We start from the raw sequence: 27826 nt of genomic DNA on the forward strand, positions 1-27826 counted from the left end.
TGCAACGAGGAATTGGGTTTTATCGCTGCCTTTAGACACTTGCTTTAAACAAAATGGAGAAATCTGTCTTTTGGCACAAGCACAGTCACTGGTTTCTGAGCATGTTCAAAAAATTATTCACTTTTGATAGGGGAAGCTGAAGGGGGCAGAAGAGCAGATTGTTTTAAAGTCTTGCATGTAGTTTTCCAACCAGACCATGGGCCACATAGTAATTTGGGAAGGCGAACACAGTTCACAATCGAGGAGTAAGTTAAAAAACCTGAGTTTGAAATTCATAGGAGGAGAGAGACTTCCCGCTTTGTTCTTATGGTTTGGCATCAAACCAGTCATATGCAAATTCTAAATTGTGCTGCTAAATAGTTAAATAAGCAGATCTGAAGGGTGTAAGGTTCCCAGATCCTTTGTAATATCCACACGCAGCTCATTTTATATCTTCTACCAGTACATTTTGAATCACTTTTCTGATTTTATTGAAGAAAATGTCTGGAATTTTGATAGGAAGGACTTGAAAAAGATAGTCGAATCTGGATAAAATATTCATAGATACAAGAAGTTCCAGTACCAGGAAAAGGCTGCTGGGTGCCTTCATGACTGTTCTTCTCATTTCCTAATTTCTGTTTCCCCTGCTTACTGCGCTGTGTGTTTAAATAAACTCTTCTGGTTCTCTCTTTCACACATCATTGCTTTCTGCTTCAAAGGCTCTTTTTAATAACTTATTCTTTGGTTTAATTTTTTGAACATAAGTTGGGTTTCACCAAGCACTCTGTGCACGACTCACACCCACAAACGCTGAGAGTGTTGGTTCAGCATCCATGTAATTGTGTGCAGCATTACTGCCTTGGCTGATAGAGGTACGTTTTCGACATAGTTTCCATTGTAGCTCTTTCCTTTACCAACCCCATGTTTGGGGCCTCCACTTTCCTCCCCACGCTTTGTGCAAAGCAGACCACACTCCGATTTTGCGCAAAATCTTTTCCACCATATGTTTCTAGTAATTGTGTAGTAGGGGAAAAAAAAAAAAACACAACACTTTTCCCTTGTCAGCCATTTCTAGCAACACTTTTTTGGTAAAAGGCTTCATCAGAAGTGCCTGAAATTTGAGACTATTCATGGAAACAGCCCGTAGAGAAGGTGAAGTTTGAGAAAGAAAATAGAAAATACAGCTAAGCCATGATTGAAAGATCGTTACTGAGCTTGTTCTTAGGAGCCAGGCCCAGCACTGGGAGCAGCCTTTGTGCCTTGCAGGGCTGGCGCTCGGTGGTGGGGCACAGCCCCGTTTCTCTCCACAGTGTCCTGCTGCTGTTGCACCTGTGCCCTTCGGCAGCAGTGGCTGTGGCTTTTTGCTGCTGTGTGTGGATTGCTCACCCAGCAGTCTGTTCCATTTTTCATTTGCTATTTAGCTTTAGGTTTTTATACCTTGTATGCAAATAAACACAGATCTCTGATGTTACTGCTTATTTCTTGCATTGAACAAGCTACTCTTGCTGGCAACTTCATGGAGGGGAAGGCAGAGAAAGAATATCATGCTAAAAAATACGTGGTTGGACATGCTGCCAGCATAAGCAAATTGGGATGCTCAGAGGAGTCCTATTTAGCTGCTGGGGTGAGACCCTCAGGATAAAGGTGATGCCTTCCAAATGGCAGTGATGGATGGTGAGGTCTGTGTGGAACTTGGGACCAGGTTTCTGATACACTTGGTGATAATGGGAATTGTCAATAGTTCCAATACCATTCATAATTTCTGTTTTCCAAAGGATTTGGCAGGTTATGGGATCAGTGACAAAGTAAAAGGTAGTGCTGGTCCTTTTCAGTTTCCCCATGGGCCATAATGGAACTGTCACAAGGCCCTATAAATAGCTTAGAACGTTCTCATCTGTAACATTGGGTGTAAATTGTAACTTTCAGAAACTTATCTTTTATGTGGTGCAGTTTGCTTTTATGTTCCTACTGTCTAATCTTATCTTTCCATGTGCTGAAAAATAAAAATTCATGGCAATTATCTTTCCTATAGTAAGATATCAAGGAGTTGGTCCATTGTAAGGGGATCAGGTTGAAGTGCAATCAACACACTTCTTCTGGATCTAAAAATATCGGTGCTTCAAAGGTCGGCGAAATGATAAATCCTGTCCTAAGTGTATATATAATACATACGAATGCACACTATAAATTTGTTTTATAGATTTTCATTGAAGTGCTTCACAGTCTGATGATAATTTCAAACCGTTCTGAGTTTATCTGAGGTCGCTGATAGAGCTAGAGAGGAGGCACTGGGGAGGGCTGCAGGACTAGGTGCATGGAGCATCCACGCTGCATCCTGCTCAACCAAGGGGAAAGCAGTGACTTGCCAGCATTTGGCTACAGGATATGGTAAGAAAAGCACCGTTTTTTCCTAAGGCAGTCAGACAACAGCAGCCTTCTCCTGTGGCCAAAGCCGCCCCTTCAGTGGGATTTCCATGGGCACCAGCCTTGTGCTGCGCTGTTGACTTCTCCTTTGTCTCTTGGAGAGAGCGCAGGGCGAGCGGGTTGGAGCGCAGCTGCTGGGGCTGGGACACTGCCCCATGGGGACAGCACGGTCTGTGGGCACTGACCCACAAGCTGACAACATTCTGAGCAGAAGTTCTTCCAGGAGGAACGTGTGGCCCACGTGCTCTTTTTGTTTCCTTGGGAAAAGATGAGTTGGTCCGAGGCATTTTAAATAATGCAATAACTAGAGGCATTTTTAGGTGCACTGATACTGAAATGGATTTTCTCTAACGTACAAGGAGAGGAGTCTTTTACTCCTCTAGATGGTCTAATTTATTTAAGTTCAGTGGTGTAAGAGCAACGGTCAAAAGAGAGGTTGTGGTCAAGAAGCTGAAGGACTCTCATCTCTTTCTCAAAATAATAACTGTTTTAAATAGACCCAGTGTTTCTTGTGCCGGACTAAAGAAAGCATTCCAGAATAAAGCAAACGTGTTGCCATTCAGGCTCCCATTGCACAACTCCTGTTGAAATTTGTACGGAAAGGACTTGCAGGCTGCTCTCCCAAAGGCACTGCCAGCACTCATGGGGTGCCCAGGTGGGAGCTGGCCGGTGAGCACTGGTCTGCAAGCAGCACGTCCTGCTTTAGCCCCACTTTGTGGAGCATTGCAGGCAGTACTGTTGCTCTTTTCACTGGATATGCTTACTTTCCTTCGGGATCACAAATATTTGAATACAATTGTTCAGTCAGCCGGACATCTTTTTCCTTCCAATTCGGCTCAGACAGTAGTAAAGTTTAGTGTTGATTTAAAAGACCATCTTCCTTAAAGCAGATTGCAGAGTTTGCACACTGTGAATTGTAATTAAAGTGTAAGGGGTGCTTATTATGTCAACAACTGGCATGAGAACCCCCGAGCAGCAGGTGACCCCAAACATGTGACGTTTGTGACAGCTAGGATCCTTCTTTCACTGGTTTAGCAATCTGAAAGACCAAATTGAAAGAAGCCCAGAGGCTGTATATTTCATTAAGTCCCAAGGGAAGTGTGGGATACAGCTTCCTTCTGCTTTGCTGGGACGTAGCCAAAAACTTTGTAGAGGCTCTTTTTTTGACAGAGACTGGCTGAAGGGGGGGGGGGGGGGAAACCTTCCACCAATCACCCATAGGACCATAAATTTGACATTTCCCACAGTTTCTTTGAGGCACTGATGTTGCTGTGTCAGCAGTATGTCCCAAATCTTGTGTTGTATTGTTTGAAAAGGAACAGTCCAACTTTCAGGGGAGCTGAAATGTTTTTCTTCACTGTCCAACCATTCCCGTGCCGCTGGCCCGTCGAGGACCACAAAGCACACCTCTCAGACGAGGGCTGCTTTCATCTAAAGCAGGTTCCGCGTGCGCTCGCAGGGCCGCCTCGGTCAGCGGATGCACAACACAGGCAGAGGCATTTCATCCACGTTACAAAGCCGACATCAGAGCTTTCTTGGTGGGCACGCAGGGCCCGATGGCGGGAAGAAGAGGAAAAGGGGCCTCAAGAAAACACGGTGCTAAATTTATCCCAGTGCAATTCCCGTTGGGTGAGGTAAAGAATAAGCTCAGCCCAAAGACTGAGTTATGGGTTGTGACACGGCCTGTAATTACTGTAAAATATTTTGTTCTCTGTGTTGAACTGATTCTTTGGCCTCCAACCCGGCACCGCATCCTGCTGCAGGCGAGCCCAAGGGCTTCCCTTCGTCTGTTGGCACCTTCACCCCATGGCAGCAGAGGGTCTTGCCCTCCTCCCTTGGCCAGTTCACATGTGGGATTCTTGACTCCCAGCTGCCACCATTGTCAGTTCTGCCACCGATCGGTGAGTGGCTCCGGTCAGCACACCCATGGAGCCGCGCTTTTCTGCATGCTACAATAGCTAATAGTTTGTAAAGAAAGCAGATCAAGTTAGATAAAGATTAAATAGGTTTAACAGCACTTCTGTTTCAAAGGGGTATTTGGAGAATTAATGTTGACGAAGTTCTTTGATCTTGGATGAAAGATGCTTCAGAAATGTAAAATATCTTTTTTATTTGTCATCTCTGTGGCCATGCAATTTGTCTCAGAAATCACGTTTTTTAAAACATGCGTGGAAGGTTTCAGTGCAGCCCCACCTGCTTAATTTTTCCAGCAGTTTCAGAAAAGGTGATGGGGTTATTTGCGATTGCATGCAGTACAACAGACGTATGGAGTTCTTCATTCAACTTGCCACAATGTTCCTCATTTCAGCTCCACGGCTTGGTGCCATTCTATAATAAATTGACCACAATGCAGAGATTCTGAAAGTAGCTCCTGAACCCTTCCAGCATGCTTTCCTTCCTATAAAACCATGCGTTGTTATCATTCGGACTGAATTGCATCCTTCTTTGTATTCCTGCATGCAGAATGCAGTCCGACTGAGGTTCCAGGAAATGCTTGAGCAGAATCTCAGCTCTGGGCAGTGACAGACTTCATGGTGTTGCGTTCTCTCAGTGCAATATGATAAAGGCCTGCACACGTCTGCCGTGCCAGCACGTGTATGTATGGGAATACTGTTCAGAATGGCAGAGGAAATACTCAAAAGTCAGTAAGGTGGTTACGTTTGGTCTGTTTTTTATTTTTGGACAACTGCTTTATTTCTTTTGAACAGTCGACTTCTAGGTGAACCCTTTTCCAAATGTAACATGGTACCTCTTACATTTTTGGAAGGTTTGTTCCATTAAAAAAAAAAAAAAATCAGTCGTGTTTTTAGCCAGGCAGCAGTAGCTTGCTTCGTCCAAGTGGAGTTCTCAGCCTCGGTAGCGTGGTGCTTGCTAAAAGGCACATGCGACAAAGCATTAAGTACAACAAAATATTCCTTTGCAGGATTCCCTTTGTTGCAGACATTATTTATGACATTTTAGTCAATATTTGCATGGCAGACTGTCCAAAATTATTTTGTTTTAGGCACATCACTGATAACTGGACCCATACTCTTTATCATTCTTTTACATTCATTAGTCACTCTGTAGTGTTTTTAACATTTTAAAACACTCATGCAATTCAAAGGGAAATAGATTTCAGCCAAAACGCCTTCAAAATTATCTTTTTTCCTTTGAGTTATTCAGCGATTTTTAACACTTCGTATGTTTGATGTTTTTTTCTTTAGTCTCAGCAAGGCAAAGTTTTCGCAGGCTTTGACTGTGCTAAAGATAGTATTTTGATAGAAAAAAGGAAAAAAAAAAGGGAGGTAAACTGAACTTAATGTGAAAATGTTATCAGAGGTGGCGTGAGGTGTAGCCAGCCGCAGAAACTGGCTATTTGCCTTCTGTGTAAAGGGTACTTTCAAATAAATAAATAAATAAACGAAAGGAATACAACAAAACTAATTAGCAGATATTCTAATGCAAGAAAATGTTGCTGTTAGTAAAGTTTCTTCAATATGCCAGAAAGCAGATGGTGGCAATGGAATAGCGTTTTCTTTTGCCAGCTTTTCTATATGCTTTCTAAACCTGCAAGAGCTTTTGCTATTCAGTATTCAAATTTCTGACACTCTATGATCTTTTTCATCTTAAAACAGAAATAGAAATTGAAACTTAAAAATGTAATCAAGTCAAGCTGTCTGTTCATCGGATCATAACCATGGCTTTAAAAGTTTGATTAAAATTTTGTCTACACAATGCAGTTATGGGTTTTGAGAGCGCTGGGCTTTTCTGCTTTTCATTTTCTTCCTCAAAATTTGGCTTTGCAGGGTTGGGACCAAGTAGAAATAGATTTTAGGTGACATTTCCAGAGCCAACAATTTAATCTGAATCTTTTTCAATGTGTGTATGGAGGAGGGAGTCCAACCTCACAGCTACACATCCAACTACTTTGTATATTTGTAAGGACCTGCTGCCCTTTGAGATGTAGGTATGGCTCCCTTTCTCCATCGTTTGTGGCTGTGGTACCTTAGATTGTGCTGGAACACAGTGTGGTACTGAGCTTGCAGTATGTTGCTTCTCTCAGCGTTTTAACTTGAGCTTCTACTTGCGTGGCTTACAAATCCAGCAGAACACAGGACCAGGAGGCTGCCTACCAAAAGGCTGCTTTTTTTCCACCCGAGTCTGTGTTGTTGATGCCAACATGATACTGATGCAACAAAACACGTCCTGATTTTTATGGTAATTCTCTGTTCTTCTTCTCAGTCTGCAATATTGTGAGTAGAAACACATCCGTGGAGCAGCAATTGGTGGCAGTTCTTTGTGGGCAGAATCCTATGACTTCAGTTTGGGAAAGGCTTTGGGCTGGTGGCAGTATTTCTGCAATTATTTTCAGAAACCAGGCAAGAGAGAGTAAGGTAGACAGGGAGGAAAGGGAGCCATCAAGCAGTTTTTTTCTGCTGTATAATTTTATATATCTGAGTGTGTTTTTGCCAGCAGTTTAATTTTGGCGAAGGCTTAAGAAAACCTGAAATGGAAATTTTTCGCATGCCACGTTGAACTCCTTGGAGTGCACGGAACAAGGAAAAGACATCTGCCAGAAGAGAAAAAAAAGATTAAAAATTGCTGCTATAACCAAATATGTACTTACCATGGGCTGAAATGGGAGCCAAGAGGAAAGGTGTCAGGTACACCAAAATGAAAGAGAATTGTGAAAACGGGGTGGCGAGTGCAGATCCCTAATAAAAAATAGACACCTGAACTTTGTTCAGATTGCCCCATCTGCAACTTGGTCTTAGCGTTATTGACAAAAACTCTGTGAAATATTGGTTCACCTTTTCATTATTCCTTAAATAATCACGCCTATTTTTATTATCAACATTAACTTTCCTTGTTTGAAACGGGGTAATCCTTAATAGGAAAAATGGCCCCATTTCTCCCTTTTTAAGTGTTATTTGTTCTGTTTGATGTATGGATTCCTACCTGAATCCTGTGTTAGGAGTAACAGCGCACCTGCTCTTCAGGCTGGCAGAGCAGGAGGCTGGGGCTGTGCCTGCTCTGACTGCCTGGTGAGGGCTTTTCTCTGTTGTTGCTGGCTGGGAAGGCTTGGACGGCTCTGGCTGTGGCAGAACTTAGTAAGAGGCAGGGCTGAAATCTGGGAATGCTGTGATGGTGTCCAGAAACAGCTCGCTTATTAGTGAGATGCGAGAAAGGCGAGCTTTGGAAGCCGCTGCAGAATGCTGGGCTCATTGTCAGGGAGTGCTTTTATTTGGGTTTGGAATCAGAGCAGTTCCCTTATTCCTGCCTGCCAGGGATAAGCCTTGAGCCTCCCCGTGCCCACAGCTCGGCACTTTCGCCAGGGCAGGGCAGCCCAAGCACAGCATGGAAGGATGGAGCTAGGCACAAGGAGGAGAGCTGGGAGAGCCCTGCCCCATGTCCCATGAGGACAAATTTGCCACAATAAATAAATAGCAAGGGGGTGATGACTAGAGATTAATTGGGGGAACGTACTACAACCAATGGAGCCTCACCATATGGTGGGTATAATCCTGCTTTGCTGATGTTACTTTACTCAGCAGCGTAACATTGCATAGAGGCTGACCAGGAGACTTCTAGCAACACGACCCGGTCTGCTCTTCACTGTTGCATCTCCACATGCCCTAATATGTGATATAAGGCATTGCAAAAACTACCTAGTGGCCACTCTCACTGTTGTTACTGTTTGGGTGAGTTAGGCAATGCTCGAGGAAGAAATGTAGAGATTATAGAATCATAAAGGTTGGAAAAGAGCTCAAAATACTGAGCACAAAATGAAGTGCAAGAGAAAGCTAAACTGGAAATATCCCTTCTAGGTGACTTTGGCCCCACTCTAATAAGCACTTTTCTCAGCAGTGTGCTGAAGGCTTTCTGGGTGAGCTGTGGCAGTGCCGTTGAGGTGGACGTGGTGCTCCTGGCTTCTTCCTCCTCCTGGAGGTGCTCTAGAGGTGAATCGCTTCACCTCTGTGTGCCCCCAGCCCTTGGCGAAGCAGGCACGGTTACACTCACCTTTCCCACAAAGGTGCCGTAAAGCTTTGCTTAATGTTAATAAGATGTTTTAATTTCCAGGGTAAAAGGACGTTCTATAAATACACATTAGAAGTAGTAATAGTTTTAATGGATGCCATTATTTTATAACAGTGCTTTTCTAGTTTGAGAAATTTTTTACCGGTTTGCGATTATTACAGAGCCCGTTTTTGTTAATTAAAGATTGACATTCGGGCAAAATGTGCAGAATTGTTCTATAAATTCCAGTCGGTTTGTGCTGAGCATGCCCAGCACCCGCTCTCCTGCACTCGGGGGCCGTCGGTGCAGCCCTTCAGCTCTTACAACAACTCCTTGCTGCCCGTGCTTGCGAGTTTGATGGCTCCTAAATAGAATGGTTCAAATATTTCAAAGCACTTGAGATTCGTATAGCGCGAAGCAATTTAAAATTATTGTACTGCAATTAATTTTAAATAACTGAGCCCTGCATATGTCTAGAAACCCATACAGATCCAAATGGAAGCTCTCTAAAAATTGAAATGATTCAATAAATTTAAATCACTCTGAAGAAATGGATGTAAGTACTGTAAATCATTGTGTGAGGGGGATAGGCAAATTTTGTAGAAGTGAATCTGAGGGTAGAGACTCTAATTAGATTTCTTATTTTGGGGTTTATGGCAATGAAATGTAGGTTAATTTATATTTCCCAGGGATACGAGGGCAGCTCGTGTTGATCCATATGGTTCCTTGTAGCTCGTACATAGGCTGCTTTTTTTTTATTTCCCAAGATTACTGAAACTTAGCAATCCAACTTTGCACATATATTTTTTTTCGGTTACAAATATCTTTCCCTCCAAATCTGTATAAAAAGACATGAGAAAAAATATTGGCCCACAGCTAGAAATGCCAAATGTATTTTTAAACGCAGCTAAAAAAGCGCTGCCGAGTCCAACGCCGTGCGGCGGAAAGGAACGCTCTGTGGAGCCGGGCTGCTCCGTGGAGGTGAATTTTCCTGAGCCCAGATCAGCGATCCAGGTACGAGCTGTGTCTGCAGACACCAAACTGGATTACTGCCCGGTGGCCGCTCCTGCTGGCGGCGCGTTCTGTCCTTGCCTTGCAGATAGATCAGAAAGATGCTATCTAGTGCAGGAAGGCCAGTAGGGATCCTGATGGCGGAAGTCATGCTCCTTCTCCTGGCTCCAGAGAGGACAGCGGTGTGTTCTGCTGTGGCTCTGGGACCAGACTCCCCTGGCACTGTGGCCAGGACCCCTCCAGCTTGGCCGCCGGCACCTGGCTGGCCCTTGGCACAGAGCCGTGGGCAGTGGTGTCCTTGGGACTTATCCGTGCCTGGTGGGTGCTTCCGCACGGTGGGCAAGAGGGGCCCTTCCGCAGGGCCTTCCTCAGGGCCTTACCTTACTTTTAGACAGTTGTCATTATCTTTGTCTAAAGGTCATGGCTAAATTGAATAAAAGGAAAGCTGTGTGTTCCTGTCGATGCACAATGGCAGTATTGACTTTCCTAATCCAGTTTGCTGAGGGGTGAGAGAATTAAATTAGATATCTAAGCACAGAAATTGAGAGCCTTTGAAAACAAAGATAAGGAGACAGCCTGTATTTTCCTTTTCCTGGGAGCTCTGGGCTCAAGATTTTGCAGGTGTGTCATCTGATCCATGGCTTGCATCGATCAAAACTGTGCCAATGCATATTTAATTAGCAAGGGGACCCTGGATGCATTATGGCCATCATCCCCATATTGAATGGACTGTCAGACTTGGTGAATGCCTCCCCACCCCCCCGCCTCGTTGTTTGGGGAGCTTCTGCATTTTGTCTGAGCAGCTAAAAGTTTCTTTGTTTTTAGCTGGTGATGCATACAGCACCGCTGAGGAGAATACAAACAAGTAAAGTCCTAAAGTGTTTATTTTGTCTAGGAAAAAGGGCTGAACCGATCGCGGTCCTTTGGGTAACGGATTTTTGTATCTCTCGGAATTGAAAAAAAAACACGCTCGCATGATGTTTACTTTAGGAATATTTTATTATAACAAATAAAATCTGCACCATGGGATTTCTTAAGGAAGCCTTTGATGACGATTTGAATTAAGTCAAAATTAACGTTTGCTACTGCAAAGGAATAAATAGAAAACGTTCCAGAAATGAATCAGTAAGCAGGAATCAAAGGCTGTAAACCGTTTTAAAAACAAACATTTAGAAATGAATCAAATACTCGTTTGTAATATCAAGGAACAAATATGGGAATACAGAGATTCCCTGCATTCTGGGCTATCGCACGATAGCAGTAAATCATTTATGGGCTGGAGAGAACAAAGAAAGTTGATTTAAAACAGAACCGCGTCGGTACGGCACAGGGGTCCCATGTCCTCCTGGCGGAGTTCCCCGTTGGTCCCAGCGCCGGGAGGGAGGGCACCCGAAGCCCCGCGTCCCGAGGAGCTCACCCGGCGCTTTGTCTGCGCCCACCGTGCCACAAAGGCGCTGCCTGGCAGACAGATGCGGCGCGCCCGGCGTGCGCACAATGCCGAGCAGCAGACTGCGGGCACATGGCTGGGTCCCATTCAGGCTCATCAGCATAGTCTAGCTGGCTGTTTTGTTGCTAGTCTGCTTACGGGGTGGCTTAGGAGCGTCTTGCCGGTGGAGTAACAAGGAGTTTTTTTTTTGGCCACAAAAGTTTTGTGGCAAGGGCTCATGGGAAAATCATTTGCATACATCTTGTTACAAAGGCTGACTACTTCCTGGCTTAGACAAAGTGTTGCCTGATAAACAGACTTAACACACAAATGTCTGTCTGGAATAAACAACAGCAAGCTTTGATTTACATTTCCATTATCAAAGATAATCTCTTTCCCAGTGTACAGGAATTAAGACTCCTTGCCCGATAGAAACCAGGCTGCCATGCTGGGGTCTCACCACCGCCAACCCATGTGTGTCAGCCAGAGGGACGCGGTGCTGTCCAGGCACAATGGGCCCGGCGAGCTGTGCGTGTGACGGTGCGGCGTGTGACAACGGGGTGCTTTGAACTCCCTGCAAAAGTTGGCTTGAAAGCAATGGCTGGAGCTCAACGGAGAGCCAGGCCTTCCTGAAGTGAAATAGTAGTAGCCACCGAAATAGCCATAAATAAGAACTGCGGCATATACGGAGCGGTGCATGCGTGTTTACATTATAATGTATAATGAAGGGAAAGTGAGTGTAAAAAGCCTCGGTCCTATTGCTGGTTTCTGTTTGTAAATCCCTTAAGCTCGCCACGTAAGGTTGTATATAAAAGAACATGATTTAGATTTTTATTAAACATATATAAATCTTTGGTGGAATCCGTGCCCAAAACTATAGATGAAAAATTTATTGCATGAGCACAACCCAGCCGTATAAATATTTTATTACAAATAGGACTCTGAAACTTGAATAAAATATGTCAGTTTATTATACAATATGTCGTGTCCCCCCCCAAACATGCTGAGAATGGAAAATGTAACCTGGGCACTTCCCAATGCGGGCTGCAGGATGGGCACAGCTCTCGGCATCACCGCCGTTGGCTTTGGTGCGATCTGCCATCACCGCCCATTCATTCGGGCACAGAGCAAGATCGGCTCCTGCAGGTAGGAAGGGGTCCCCGATGGCACACCCAGGGCTGCTGTCTGGAAAGCACTCTGCACGTTTCCAAGAAAATGCCCTGTGTTCCCCAAGTCCCACTGCCAAGAAGTAGTTTAACGCTGGGAAGTGGCATAACGCTTGGTGCAGGATTTGTTTGCACCAACTCCTCACCGTCTGTGTCACCCTCTACAAAAAGAACAGCACTGTCGACACTGTTGACACTGGTCCTGTTCGCAGGCCAGACGTCCCTGGGAACGTTTCATTCTCTCCAAACAAAGCAGCGCTCCTCTCTGAGCCGCCAGCCCCGCAGCCAGGCTGAGCCTTGCTCCGCTGCAGCCGAATCCGACGTGGTGTGCCGATGTGCAGGGCTTCCCCACAGCGGGGTCGGCGTCACCGCCCTGTGCACACGGGTAGCCTAGGAGCAGCTGGAGCAGAGCAGCAGGCAGAACAGGGCAGCCAGTGCTAGGACACCAGCCCCTTTTTTTTCCTTTACCCGTAATCGTACTTGCTTTGGGAGCAGAGAGTGGAATGTCTTTGACGTTGTTTTGATTGTTTCTTTTGATTGTTTCCCCGTGGTTGTGGTGACGCCAGGTCTCTGTCCGCTGTCCTGGGCTCACATGTCCCTTCTCATGCTGCCGCCACCAGCACAGGGAGAGTTAAGAGTTCCAGCAACCAACTTTTCTTCAACCAAAAAAAAGACCCCAAATAAAACCCGTTGCGCTATTCAAGGCTAAGCTCCCTTAAATATCAAACTAGATTCCTTGGTGATTTTTTATTTTTATTTTTTAAATCAGAATCCTAATAGTGGTCCCTCACTATAATATTTCCAACTCCATCTGAAATCATTTAAATCCTCCCCTTAATAACATGCACTTTATTGTAATATACAGATTCTTTGGCTTCCTACCAGCCTTCGCTTAAGGCACCAATGAAGCTCATTGCCGCAGGGGGCCATGGAATCGAGAGGGACTCGCATCTACTGTATATTTTGTTTTGTGTGTTTTCCAATGGCTCTAATTATTGCAGGTGGTAGAATTTAACTGGCAGTGTTGTTGCTAAAGAAAATAGGCATAAAGTGCGTACTGTTTTGCAGAGTGGCTATCAAATATATAGAAAGGAGAAAATCAAATGAATTGTTAAACCGTTCTATAGTAAGTGATTTTATTGATTTAATGCAAATGCTTATGAAAACGATCTTCCATTTATATCAATTATGTATGGGCAAAAATTAATTTATTCCTCCGGTCACCTGTTTGGCGCACTGACTCAGCAGGACCGGCGTCCCCCTCCCACAGACCCGCGCCCGCAGAACACCAAACATTCACAAAATGGGGATTTTAAAGTTTCTGTGTGCAAAACAACAAAAAGGCCTCGACGGGAGTTCCTGCCAACTGCTGAAAAACAGTGAGCGGGCTGGGGAGGGTGCACCAGGCTGGTCCCAGGCAAGCCTGGAAAATACAGCGGCTCCGATTTTGCCAATCCTTTCACCATGTGGCGGCACATTTATATGTACCGGATCATCTGCGGCATCTGAATAAAATCAGGGAGACAAAATTCTGCATATAAACATTTTGGCTAAGTGCCTTCACTCAGGCTTCTTATCTGGGGTTTCCACAGGATGCCACCTTGCATAACAATGCGGAGCGCCTCGTGCCCAGGATGCGGGCTCGGTAGCCTTAACCATGGTCGCTGTTGCTAGATCCATTGGTTTAAATGCCACCTCGGCCTGCTTTGCTTTGCCCCGTCCCTCCCCAGGAAGGTTATTGCTGAAAGCTTTTGTTGTCTTTTTTAGAAAGTACTATTTAATTTCAGCAGAAGGGACAGGTCTCAGGAAAACAGGAGTTAGCAAAATGCCTCCCAGTAAGCCGAGTTACGAAAGAAAGTTAAAATTCAGCATCCAAACAAATGTCCTGTGGACAGTGAAGCCTCTCTCTTGTCCCCAGTGTTGGGTTGGGAAGCAGCCCCCAGTGCACACAAAAGTACTTTGTTTCCCCAACGCGGGCGGTTGGGTTAGGGTTAGGGCTAGGGCCCCGTGTGTGCCCTGTAAAATGAAATGCACTGAATGTTGACTTTGAATGCCACGTAAATATTTTCCATTTCTAATACTTTACCTTTGTCTCTACCTTTGTGGCATGAGAGGCGGGAAGCTTCCTGGCACGATACAGTGTCCAGAGCACCGCGGCAGCGTGCCCATCGCCTCCCCCTGCCACCCTCTTGAGCTTTGATAACCATAACCTCGAAGGAGAATATTTGAAACAAAATTGTGGAAGTAAGAATAAATTATTTTGTTGAGATCCGTTGTAGAAATTATTGGAAATGATGAATATAAAAGAGAAGAACCAGACTCTGGGCATGTTGGGGAACATAGCAGTTTTTAGTGAATTTCACTGATTTTAAATTGAAACACCGGAATTGAAACTTAAATTGCTTGATATTCTGAATGTTTATATTCTGAAATTTATCAAAATTTGTTTTGTGAGCTTTTTTTTTTTTTAACATGTAGATCTTAATTAATACAAGGTTGTCCTCTAAGCTTCTGAATGATACCTAATGCGTACAGTCAGCAGGTAAAAAAAAAAAATTGAATATTTAAAATAGGCATTTTCTTTATAGTGCTCTGCAGTAATTAAAATCTTCATTTGCTTAAAAGCAAGGAACCTTTTTAAAGCAATAAATTAGCATCGCTTGACCCAAGGTCACTAGTAGTACTGCTTCTTCCAGCACTATTAATACCTCAAAGAAAAAGAAGGGGTGGTGTTATCACTCTGTTGCAATAGAAGTAAGATTTTCAATTTAATCACAGTGAAGTGTCATGACCTTTTGATCTTGCATTGACTTCTCACTGAAACGCGGTCAGATTTCAGACAGCTAATTCGAAGCTCTGCGGAGTCAAGGTGAAGGCAGAAAATGGGTTTGCCACGAGTGGAGGCGGTTTTGAGGCAGTAGCGAGTGGTTTCGGGTCCTGAGTTTTGGTTCACTGCAAAAAGTTTTTTGGACGGGCTCAAGAAATTACAAAACAATTTCTGGAGGAAAAAGAAAACCTGTATCAGCTAATTGCAAAACCAGTAATTTGAATTTGGTTGGTTGTTGTTTTTTAATATTTTTTCCCCACAGGTAAAGGGTCTATTTTTTCCAACTCTGAGCGTTAGAAATAATTCAGAAGGAAAACATTTTTTGACTGAAGCTTCTACTCAGAATAATTCTCAAAGCAAAGAGGAGTCCTCATAACACAGAGTTCACAACGTGCAAAAACAGCAAGCCAGTCGTATTTACACATATGCTCTTGTAGGACATTTTATTATTTTAGGCAAATCTGCTGTGGCTGTTGGAGGCCGTCGGCCGGGAGCTGTTGCTCCATTCCCTGCTCGGGTCCCGCAGCGGTTCGCCCAGCGCCCGACCTCCGTTAGAGCAGCGCCGGTGCTCTGGGAGCAGTGGAACCACTGTGAAAGCATTTAACGAAACTCGGCTCTTCTGTCAGTTTTGCAGATTTTGTTTCAGAAACGGGTAGACAACAATCTCCACCACTCTGTAGTGTTGCTTGGTTACCTTTATATGCGAGCTCCAAAATCTGTTTTGAGACTTTACTATGTGTTGGATTAAGGCTCTGGTTTGTATACAACATAGAGGCTGCTTTATAAAACACATGTAGGAGAGTAGTTTAAATCTGCCTTTTCTAAAAAGAAGGATTCTCGCAGCTTAATTTATGCACACACACACCGAGCGCTCTGCAGAGTGCCATAAACAAGATTCCCTTTTTTTTTTCACCTAGGCACGGGACTATTGCATTATCATGTCCTGGTGCAACATTCCTGTCCTCAGTTTGTACTCTCAGCCTTTTGAGGAAGTCTGGCGCCTCTGATCTATTTTCCACAGCAGACCCTGTAATTTTTGGCTGTATTTTATGTTTTTCAGATTCAAGTCAATCTGAAAGTCCCAGCCAGCCAAGTGAAGCTGATATTAAGGACCAGCCAGAAAATGGTAAGTTCTTACCTGCTGCTCCTGCTTTGGGATATTAAAACAGCCCATATTTATAAAGATTTTTTCCTATGTCTAATATAAAAGCACTATTCAGAATAAGTGACATGGGATAGCTGCAGATAGATTGTGTACCCTCCTCATAGCTCAGATGCTACTGTTTCACTAATCTAAAGTAGCATTTGTTTCTCCAGACCTGGAGAGAGAGGCTGGTTTTTTGTTTTTTTTTTTTTATTTTTTTCCTTTAGAAATCATTTAAATTAGGGAGATGCCATTAAAGAGCCTGCTGTATGCAACCCTCACCCTTATTCCTCCATAGCAAAGGCTTCCAGTCCCTGGGCCATGAGTCACGAACTCCCCCCCCCCCCCCCCAGGGGTGTGTGCTTCATTGCTTTCGTTTTTATTTGTGTGCTCTTAGCTTGGTTCCGTTTGTTGACGCTCTCACACAAAGTACCTAACTTTCTGTACGTGGCCGGCCATCACTGCAAAGCGTGGGATCTCAGGCAGTCCCACACAACAAAATGGTTGCTTTGAAATACGTTTCTGCAGACCCATTCTCTGCAGCAAAATCCCGCTGAACAAAACTGAGCAGCAGCCCCCCCCTAACAGTACAGTTTCAGGGCATACCTGCAAACATCCCAGGCAGGTTCCTATTGCAGGAATGGCTTGGGTGCCAGCAGCATCGTCCGTGCTGCGTCAGCGTGCTTTAAGGGCTGTGGATACTGTGGGTGAGCAGCACAGGGAGGCTCCACTGTGGCTCGTTGCGCCGCTCTCTCGGTCCATTTGCAAAAGTGGGATTTCAGGTGGCAGCCGCTGGGGCTTATTTGGAAGTAGTGCCAGGAGCGTGAATTTTGGGAACACTGATTTGTCTGAACTGGGACAGATTTAAATTAGAAGCAATAGCTTGTGCTGAACCAATGGCATCTGTTGTAAAACAGGCTGAAAAAAATAATTTGATAATAGCAAATTTGTGTATGTGAAAGTACAGACTTCTTGTGCTTTTTGTGTTTAAGTGAGGTGGACCTCACTCAAGCAGGTTCCATTGGCCCATGGGCAATGGATATTTTCTCTAACACTTACATCTAGGACATAGAAATGATGCCTCCCAAAGTGAGAGTGAGATAAGCATCTATTATTAATAACTTTTCTTGACTTTGTAACCAGGCTTATAACAAGATCTGAATGTAGAAGGGAAACCCATTGTACTGTAGCTCATACGCAGAACTGAAGAACTTGTGTGGATGGTTTGAGACTCTGAAACCTGCCACCATTCTGGGGACATCCAAATCCACTATTGTGGAAATCTGTAATAACACAAATGTGATTGCCCTTTCGGAGGGCAGCCGACTGCTTTTGCCTGCAGCCCTTGCAGGGCATCCCTAGAGCTGCATGTGTGGTGAGTGTGCTTTTTGAGGACTGTATCGGGCACTGGCCGAGCTGCATGATGAGGTGAGGCTGAAAGGCTGTGTTAGATCAGGATTGCATTTGGACCAGAGTTTCAATGGCAGATAAAGTTGAGGAAGAGGTTCAGGTCCATGAAAACTTAGGAGTGCATGTCATAGGATGTGGAGCACAGGGCCCATTGAGCTGTTATGAATTTGGCTTTGGGGGTTCCCATGTTTTCCTCGCATTGAAATACAAAAGGTTTCGTGTTTTGATGGGTTTCATACTGCTCTTCTCTAAGTGTACCATCTTAAAACATTTTTGTTGTTGCTGAAAGACAGTGCCTAATTTCTCTTATCAATCCTGTTCACAGAAATTCTAATTTGTAGCCAAAGGATTGTGAGGTTAAGCGAAGAACTGACTAAACTGTGATTTTTGTTCTGCCAATTCTGGGATTTTTTTTGTGTGGAGTATGTTGCCTATGTTTATTAAATCATATTTTAATTTAGAATGCATTAGGCACCAAGCATGTTATTATTTCATGTTTAGATAATTTTCTTTCACAGCTATTAAACCACAGTTCTTCTTACCCTGCAGTTTCTCGGTCTTAAGGAAGCTCGTTACTCAACAGCCAGCCCAAAAAGCAGAAATGTCAGTGTTTAATAATGTAAAATCTGTAAAAGCCTAGTGAAATGAAATATCTCTGTTTTGGAGCCTGAGCCTTCCTTGTAAAACAAGCTTTTAGTGAATTCTTGGAACTTCGTTGGTGACCTGTGAGAGGGACTTTTCTTAATAAACACGAGAGAGATTTTTCTTTTTCTCATTTTTACTGAAGGGTATTTTTTTTTCCCCACTGCAGCAGAATCTTCCTGACTGCTGAGGCACCTTTTGCAGTGCCCGTGTGGGAGGTTTTCTTTACCAAGGCAGCCCGCTGGCCCTGGAGGGGCTGCTCCCCCTGTGCGGCCGCCGTGCTCACGCTCAGCACACGCAGCCCCCAGCCTGCAGCGCCCGGCTTGTAGATCAACACGGATCTGCAGCTCTTATCTACCGAACGTGAGGATGAAAGCAAAACTGCGGGCTTTAGAAAATGAAAAACTGCACGCACAGGAACGGACACAATAAATCATATTAACTGCGTTGTTCTGCACTTGCTGCAGACCCACTTCCACGAGGCCTGATCCAACTCCCTCCGGAGTCTCTGGGAGCCTCGTAATTGATTTTACTGAGAGTGGGAATGAGCCCACACAGGGAGGAGGAGTTGTTGTTTTTGGGTTTTGGTTGGTTTTTGTTGGTTTTTTTTTTTACAATCAAAGAAAAATGCTGTTGTGAATAATCTTATTCCCACTGATGCTAACAGCAGAATGACCAGATTGAGGGCAGGTTTGGAGTCATTTTGCACGTGTTTCTGTAAGGCACAAAGAAGCATATCGATTAAGCACTGCCTTTTACATGCATGCATTCCTTCATTTTAAAAAAATAAATCTTTAAAGGCCTTGTGAGGGTTATACAGCCTCTCTACTTGCCTGTTAATATCCTTTCTGTTCCACTCCATAAATTCTAGAGCTATTTATTATACACATATATTTTGCATACCTTGAGTAATGTAGGTTCAAAAGGGTCAGCTATACAGCCCTGAAAAAGAAGGCCTCCTACTACAGATTTTAATTTATCATTTTAATTTGTCTGTGTTATTTAGAAAAACCTGTATATCTAACCTTCATTCAAGTGAAGTTCATGAGGAGAAAAAAAAAAAAGCTTTTATTTCTTGGAGCCACCCCTCTTTTCTAGTGGGTTTTACAGTTGCATTTTATGGAGCAGAGTCATCACAGAGAGAGTCACAGAATCATAGAATCATAGAATGGCTTGGGTTGAAAAGGACCACAATGGTCATCTGGTTCCAACCCCCTGCTATGTGCAGGTTGCCAACCACCAGATCAGGCAGCCCAGAGCCACGTCCAGCCTGGCCTTGAATGCCTCCAGGAATGGATTGGAGAGAGAAGATGGTGACAACTTCTGCTCTCAGTGGTGGCTTTAACTCCACCTCTAACCTGTTCTTTGGCCTTTGTGAAGCCAGAATAATTTTCAGCAGGCCGCTTACCTGATTGCTACTGCAAGAAGTTGTAGAAATGTTAAGAATTTCATTTTTTTGAAGGAGTAGCCAGTACGATGGTCATGCAAAGCAAGCACGCAGGCAGGACAGGGCTTAGTCATGGGTGCATGGCTCCATGCCTTGTCTTGGAACTGGGCAGAAAGCTGATCCCTTTGGCCCCTTAACATGGGAAAGAGCTCAGGGAGAGGAAGAAAACCTGAATTTGCCCGTTTGTCATGTGGGCGAGGAAGTTTGCAGGAGGGATGTGGAAAGAAGCAGGTTGCTTCATTTGAAAGGCAGGAGCGGGGTCAGGTGCCCTGATACTTTGCTCAAATGATTTTATTTTTTTTTTGACCAGCTGGGTGGAACACCCGCGTGGAAAATTCCCCACTTTTGTAGTTGCCTAATGATATGTAAAAGCTTCATTTCAGTTGGCACCGCAAAGTGATTTTGCAATTCTCCCAATCAAAAAAAAAAATAAAATTAAAAAAAAAAAAAATCGATTTTAAGAGCTCATTAAATGCACTGGTTTGGGGTCATCTTTTAGAAACAAACTATTTTTCAGTGAATCGAGGATGACAAAATGGGCAGTGTGCTGTAGTGAAGGGACTGCCTGCCTGGGGATCAGCAGCAACTGAATCTCAGGCTCAGCACTGGGCTCTCCCTTAGGCTTTTATTCTTCCTTTCAGTCGTGGTGGCAACGGCTATCGGATAGGTTTTCTTTTTTGTAAGTAGGATTATTTTAAACTTCTGTGAAGAACTTCTCAGTCTCTCTGTCTGCAACAGGGGATGTTTGTGACCGTGGTACGACAAATCAGATCCTGCTCTGCTTCGGTAGGGGTTTGGAGCTGGGGAAGGGCACAGCCTGCACAGGGCCGTGTCACTGCTGTACCTGGTGGCAGTGCGGAGTGGTGGCACTGCAGAATTAATGCTGCGTGCAGCAGAGGAACGCTGCGTCATCCGCTGCAGACAAGTGATGTTTCTGGAGCATGTGTTACTGCGATTCGGTAACTCAGAGTCGGGAGCACACCACTTTAATTGTAGATTAGCAAGTTCTTTTTAAAGAAGTTGGTAAATTCTCCCGTTTCAAGTGAGCGAGACAGCATAGCATTCATTATTACAGCTGATTACGACCGTGTGCCAAATTCACGGCTCAAACAATTTCTGTAGAGGGAGAGGCATTTATCTGAAAAATAAAAATGTTTAATGCTCAGACCAAATGCTTTTTAGTTTTAATGTATTCTTGCTGCTTTGAGCTACAAGTACCTTAACGGCACTGCAGGAAATGAAAGGCACATTGTTCTTTGTAACATTAAAAAAAAAAAAGAAAGAAAGAAAAACAAGAAAAACAATGATGTACCGTAACTCACAGAACTCGTTTTTCAACCCTGCAGTAATTACACCGGACTTGTAAATATCATCTGTGAGTTCTTCACGTAAGTAGGGCTGGACTCAGGTATAAAACCTCACAAAAAGGATTTAGGTACATGCTTACTTTCCCGTGCCTAAAAGAATTAAGGAAGAAATGCTGCTCCTCCAGCAGGAGGGGAAGGCAGAGGCAGCAGTGGGAATGTGCAAAGAGCAGTTTGCAAAGAGCAGTTTCCTTTCCTTCTGTAGGTGCAGCCTGGGCAGGCCTGGCACAGCTTGAGCAGCAGGGGACTGTGTGAAGCTTGGAAAATGCAGCAGCTACTTGGGGAGCTGCCTCTGCCCTAGCTGCTGGGCTGCAGAGCCCCTTCCTATAGGCTCTCTTCTGGTCCCCAAATCTGGTGTTTTTGCTTCACGCAGCAAGAGGGCTGCAGCCAGCAGCCACTGAGGCTGTGGGTTGGGAGCTCAAGGATGCAAAGCTGCCATTCAAACTCTCCTCTGAGGCTGCCCTGCGCAGAGAACACAGCTATGCTTTGTGGTTACCCCAACCGCTCCTCTGCATTGTAGCTTTAGTGGTAGCTCCAGTTCCTCCTACAGCCAAATCTGTCACTGTCTGAGTGACCAGCCACCTGGAGAGAGCAGGGCTGGGGGTTGTTCTCTGAGCACACGGTGCTGGTCTGGTACTGTCATCTGGAGTGGCTGGCATTCCTGAAACACCTCATCTGCAGCACCAAACTGAGCCACTCCGAGAAAGTTTTCTGCCAGTGGGAGCTGCACACAGGATAGTACAGTAACAGCAGCTTTTATTAGTGCTCTTCTTCATAGAATCATTTGCATCCGCGTGTTATAAATGCAGGAAGACTCTCCTCTCTTGTTTACAGAGCAACACTGGAGAGTTATCACAGCCTGAGGGACTAATCTAAAATTAACTTTGCTTCAGAAAAAGCTTAAAAAAAAAAAGCCCTTAGCATTTTCAATATGGAATCTCATAGCTGGCGACGAACCGAAAGCTCCTGGTGATGTCAGCTTGTTTGCACCTTTGCAAAATGCCGGGACCAAATTCTGAGCGGATTTGCACCCTCAGAGATGGGTGGTGAGCTGGGAGCAGCATGTTGTCTGGGCCTGAGGCTGTGGCGGAGCAGCGGGGCCGTGCTGGGGTTGGTCTGTCCTGCCTGCTGCTGAGGCACAGCTTGACAGATAGGATAGAATAAGGGGGAATAGCTTTACATTGAAAGAGGGGAGATTTGGCTTAGATGTTAGGAAGGAATTCTTTACTCTGGGGGCAGTGAGACTGTGGCACTGCTGCCCAGAGGAGAGTGGGTGCCCCATCCCTGGAGGTGCTCAAGGCTGGGTTGGATGGGGCCTGGGGCAGCCCAAGCTGGTGGGAGCTCAATGATCTTTAAGGTCCCTTCCAACCTGAGCCGTTCTGTGATTCCTCCAGCTCGAAAAAGGAAGGTCTGGTTAGGTCCCACCTTTATGTCCTCACCATGTAGAGATGCTGCATGTGGGCAGCTCTGAATGCTGGCATTTCCCAAGGAAACAAGAGTGGACGTGCCTGGTTATAAAATTATCCTCCATGTAATTTAGTTTTGCATTTTTTTGTTCTATTTCATTACAGATAGACTCCAACAAGAGCTAGAAGTACAATTTAATAATAGACCAGCATTCAACTCTATTTTCCAGCTAGTTTCATGACTTTTGAGGACAAGCATCTGAATAACTAGAAAAAAAAGCACCGTTTTAATCTGTATCACCATATTTTCATTGAGAGTCACGCACAAAGTCAAATGGTTTTGTGATCCAGATTGTCAGGCAGTACTTCACCATTTCCAGGATTTAGCAGGTGCTCAGCTGGGCTCGGGATTCAGCCTGCTTATCAGGAGCTGGCACTCTCTTGAGGGGACTCTGTGATGGCAACAGCGAAGGGTGTTGGCTGTCAGTCGGCAAGATAGGCGGTAGTCAGCCGGGGTCAGCTCTGCAGCCTCACTGGGCCAAGGGGAGAGTTTCTCATCAGTGACCTGCAGTGTCTGAGACCGAAGGATTGACAGAGGGCTTCAGTTTTCACTGCTGCTAGCCATTAACCTTCACAAGCAAAGCATTCCCACAAAAAAAAAATCTTCCAAGGCGAGTATGACAGGAAATATTCAAAGCATGAAATGAATGCTTATAGCATGACAAAGCAGTGCTTGAAAGACATGAAACGTTCATTACGCTCAGAGTGGCAGAGTGCTGCAAAGGAAAGGAGGAATAAAAATGTAGCCAGGGTATATATTTTTATTTCAACATATGTGTGTACAGGAAAAAGGCAGTGAACCTTTCCAGTGGATAAGGTGCATAAATACAGCCACAATTATTCTCAGTCGTTTCAAAATATATTTGTACTCTGTTGCTCCATTCCATTCCTCTCCGCGTATATTTATCCACAAGATAACAGCAAGGGCCATGCTGAGGGCAGCATGGATGTGGGCTGGCCAGGAGCTCCCCCTGGGAAGCTGCTGTGCCGTGGTGAGGAGTGTTCCCCTCCCCGGTGCTGTGGGGCCGAGGCTTTTTGTGCCCCAGTTGATCCCCTGCCTGCAGTGCCAGCTCTGCGTGGTGCCTCGGGGCTGGCTGCGGTCCTCCCAGTTTTCACTGCAACCCATTTTTTCATAGGTCTTCTGGAGAGGTTTGCTGCTTAATTAAGAGCTGTGAGTTGGGTTGGGACAGTAATTGCTACCGCCTGAGCGGACCACAGGCTGGATGGAGGATGCTTCTGGATACCACGCCTGCCCACCAAGAGGCTGGGCACTTAGGGAAAGGAGTTTATTTGTGGTGTGGGCCTCATATTAATTTTCTTTCCAGTGGAGAAGGAAGTTTATTTGTGGGAAGAGACAGAATATGCGATGCCAAGGCGTGACTGTCAAAACAAAACCCTGAACCTACCTATTTGTCTTTCGATGTAAGAATTTCCTAATGCCTGTAATGTAAGACAAAGGGAAAATTTTACTTGCAGGAAAATTGCCTTCCACAATAACCAAGAAAAAAAAAAAAAAACACAAAACGCCCACGCCAGAGCAGCATGATCCAAAATGTGAACTTTTTACGCCTCCCCAACCTTCTAGGTTAGGCTTCCAACAAGTGATCTTTTATTATCAACATGATATACCCTTGACATAATTTGGCGCAGTAAAGCTTCTTCTGCTGAACTCGTGATTTCATTTACTAGATCTGATGAAAGTTCTGTGAACCAGGGTAAAATGTGATAATTAGTAGTTTAATTCTTATAGGGTGTGCGTATTAATTGAAAAGGCTTGAACTATAAATACAGGGCCTGTGGATGAAAGCACACTCTGAAATCAGTCGCTTACCCGAAGCATTCATTACTTGACATCTATTTAGGTAGCATCTCTGTGCAGCAGTGCCACTCGGCTCCGGCAGTGAATGGGAGCTCTACACTCAGCATCCCAGCAGCAGAATCTGCTCTGACGGCCTGCGGCCGCCCCGCCTTAGCCAAAGCATTGCCCTCTGTGGTCAGACCACTGGATGTAAAAAAAACTTGTGCTTGGGGCTGTGGCTCTTTCCCTGGGAAAGCTGCAGAAGGGCTGAATGCAGCACTTTGAGGCTGACACCTTGTGGGGTTCAGCTCCGCACATCTCGGGTCCCTGCCAGCCTGGCCCTTAGGACACTCCTTATCTCTGCCTACTTCCACACTTCCCTCAGTTATAGCAGGGGCCATCGCACCTAAACCCAAGGCTGGTCCTGTGGCCGTGCCCAAGAGCACAGTGGAGGAGCAGTCATGCTTTCTCACTAAAGTCCCGTGCTCTTTTGTTCTGGCTGCCTGACCCCAGCGGGAGGTATTCTGTTGACTCGAGTCCTTCCCAAATACAGGCATTCGCTATGAGAACGTATGTGGTTATTTCACCCTTTCCTCTGGTTTCTGTGTGTGTTGCAGTGCCTGGGTGAATCATACCTGTTTTTGCAGGTCTATCACAATGTGATTTTCCTTCTAAAGGATTCCAACCCTTGTGCTCACATACAACTTGTACACTCTAAACACATCATGCATATACTGCAGATTCATGGCTACGTCAGGTGGTTTCCAAGTAGCCTTTGTTTCATTAACCATAAGTTGTCAATATGAGCCATGACGTCCCAGTGAGGAGCAGAAAGTGAAGCCGTAAGTGGGATCATTGTTACTGTCATAGACAGGCACCGCTGTGAGACCGAGCTCCCAGGAAAAGCCTCATCTCCTCTGTAGCTAATCAGACACTATCTCTTTAATTGCAGTTACTACTTTTTAGCTGTAATTGTTGCTAGATAGGAAGCAGAGAGAAAGTTTAGACGGAGAATGAAATCCCCTCTGAAGCCTGGCTGCGGTGTGAGCGGAATGGAAAAATACCAGATCTGTTCCTGGGAAAGCAAGGAGACTTTTATTTGCAGTGGTGCACACGTACTTCCCAGGAGCAGCGCAGTGCGCGGCAGAGGGAGGCGAGGTGAGGAGCCCCACTCGGAGCCTCGCTCGGAGCCGCGCTCCGGTTGCTGCCGTTATCTCGCGCACAGCGAGCACTGCGAGTTGTTTACAGCACTTTGCATTGCTCAGCTCGGCTCCCTTTTCCCCTCTGTCAGTGCCACAGCTTCAGTTCGACAACTTTATTCTGAGTTGGGCTAGTTTTGGTTGCAAAGTGGTAGAAAGGTGCTGGTTGATTAGAGGTGCTGCTCGCTACGTGCATTTCGCGTCGTCTGTTTCATTTCTTTGTTAACCACTGTTGCAACTGAAGAAAATGCTGAAGTGTGTAAACTATACCATCCCTCTGCCTTCTCCTCTTCTCCCCCTCCTGCTGAAACCAAATGATTTATAAAATGCCTTCACATTCTTGAGCAAGTTCACACTATCACCTCCAGGCACTGTGCTGAGGAGTGGATGGGAAGCACAGATCTGATCGCTGGTGTTTTTCTCTGAAAGGGAAAAAAAAAAAAAACAAAACCCACAAAGCCCAACACGCTGATTAAATTTAAAGGAGAAAAGTTTCCTGCTGTGCCCCGGAGTAAATCTGTAGTTCAGTGAAGCACTTTTAGTAAACAAGAGATGTACGTGGTGATAGTGTTTTTTGTTTTGCATGCTGCCATTGTTTTCCATTTTCATAAGACTCAATTAATGTAATCATTTTAGAGTGTCTCTCATCATTACCTCCCGTCCTCCCTCACTCATTCTTGAAGCAAAAGGATCCTCTGCAAGGCACGCCATCACACACAGCCAGCACCTCGCTCTGAAGGCACAAGGAGAAGGCAGGGCTGCCAGAGGGAATCCAAATGTTCTTCCTTTGTGCTCTGGGCTTTGCAGAGCAGGAGGCTGGGCCCCAACCCCTTGCCTGTGGGTCCCGCCAGGCACCCAGCCAGCACTGCCCCTTTCCCCAAGATGCTGCAGTGCTGAAGTGACCCAGGCCGTGCAATGCCTGGCTGGGTGAGCTGGGAAGCTCCTTGCCGGTGCTCAACCAGGCACAAGGATGTTGACACCATCTTTCTGTGGGCCAAACCCTTTGCTGGCATTTCTTAAGATCTTAGCAGAGGAATGCTTCTTATGTACCTTGCAGCACTCTCACAAAGAACTCAGACTCTGTCCCTGTTAGTTTTTTCCTTCTGTAACAGAAGGCTCTTTGACAGCTGCATGCCCATCTGAGAGCCTGCTGGAGTGGGGGGGGTGTCCCCACCTGACCAGCTTTGCAGTGCGGACCACCTGCAATTTTCCCACATGTTCTACCTCAAAGTCCTTAAAAAAAAGGGGAATTTGCTTTTAGGAAATTTCCAATAGCAGAATGCAGAGAGCTAGCCCTGTCCCCCGCGCCGTGCAGAGGGGAGCCAATTTCACTGTACAGCAGACCATGGCGTGGTTTGAGCTGCAGGAGGAAGGGAAGAGGGAAGAAGCTGCAGAGAACGGGCAGCAGCGTGATGGACTGCAGCGGCCGGGGGTTGGAGGCAAGAGGGGAACCCCACAGATTTACAGACTTACAGCAGTGCTGTGGTAGCAGTCCACAACTCAATTTAAAACAATTCCAGAGCACAAAATAAAAAGGTCTGGAAAAGAAATGACAACCTGAGCAAAGGGCTGAGGAATGAGGCAGCCCCGTATTAGTGAATCTAGATTTGTGCCTGTCACAGCCATGAATGATGCATTTGCAGTAGGACTGGGAGCCTCCACTGTTAGAAGGAGACAGAAGTAAAGATCATCCTGTGTACAATATAAATGTAAGTTGTTATTACTACTATTGCTATGTCAGCCGTAAACTGTTCCCACGAGAACAGAGATGCAACATCATTGAAAAAGAATGTCTTACTGTGAAATGGGCAGCAGAAACACTGTGGCATTATCTGCTGGGTAATGAATTTACCTTGGTGACAGATCATTATTCCCTCCTGCAAATGAACGAGATGAAGGACAGGAACACAAGGATAACTCAGCAATACTTGTAGTTCACAGTTTTCTGAATTATAAACCAAACAGCAGTGAGATATAAATGTAAGGATACGGAAGCATGGCATGTCAGGAGACATTGCCTATGACAAGATACAAGGAGCAAGGCAATTTTTTTTAGGCCTGTGCTAACATAGTATCTGAACTTCTGAGGCTTGGATTTCACCCCCACATCACAGAGGCATTAAAATGAGGCAGCAGCTGTGAACAGGCTCTCCCTCTATAATCAGCAGAGGTGCTCGGTCTTCTGGGAGTTCCTCCCTTTCTGTGTTGAACCTCGGGGCAGTTTAAACAGAGATGTTTCAGGTTCATCCTGTAATTTCTCTGGACCTGAGACTGCTGCTAGAGGAAGCCCTCACTGCTCACCCACACATCCCAACAAGCGTGGAGCAGGCAGAAAAGGACTGAGGCTGCGAGAGAAAGCAGGGTCCAGCAGGGCACGTAGTGGTATTGGATGATTTCTTCAGGGTAGAAGGGTGGACAGTGTAAGTACCACCCACTTGTGCTTTCTTGTCTGTTTTTCCCTTCTGCAGAATGGGAGTTACTGAGATAAATTATCTTTTTAGAGAAGTGTTTATGTGCTCTGTG

At 45.2% G+C, this 27826-nt stretch overlaps 1 protein-coding gene across 11 annotated transcripts in view; it reads left to right on the forward strand.

Moving 5' to 3' along the window:
* The window catches only part of NFIA (nuclear factor I A), a 232346-nt gene that overhangs the window by 110002 nt on the left and 94518 nt on the right, over positions 1–27826 (forward strand). For 10 of the 11 annotated variants that reach the window (XR_006168994.1, XM_042819914.1, XM_042819915.1 and 7 more), the window contains exon 3: positions 15894–15959. The exons of the other annotated variant lie outside the window; for it this stretch is intronic. Coding sequence is in view for 9 of the 10 variants with exons in the window: in XM_042819914.1 (XP_042675848.1) it covers positions 15894–15959 (66 nt within the window). In the remaining variant the exon portion in view is untranslated. The remainder of the gene's footprint in view (positions 1–15893; positions 15960–27826) is intronic. 11 annotated transcript variants of the gene reach the window in all.

Source organism: Centrocercus urophasianus, unplaced genomic scaffold (assembly GCF_019232065.1).
Source record: "Centrocercus urophasianus isolate 14NV4802_14NV808 unplaced genomic scaffold, USGS_Curo_1.0 seq_18, whole genome shotgun sequence".
In the NCBI taxonomy this organism is placed as follows: domain Eukaryota; kingdom Metazoa; phylum Chordata; class Aves; order Galliformes; family Phasianidae; genus Centrocercus; species Centrocercus urophasianus.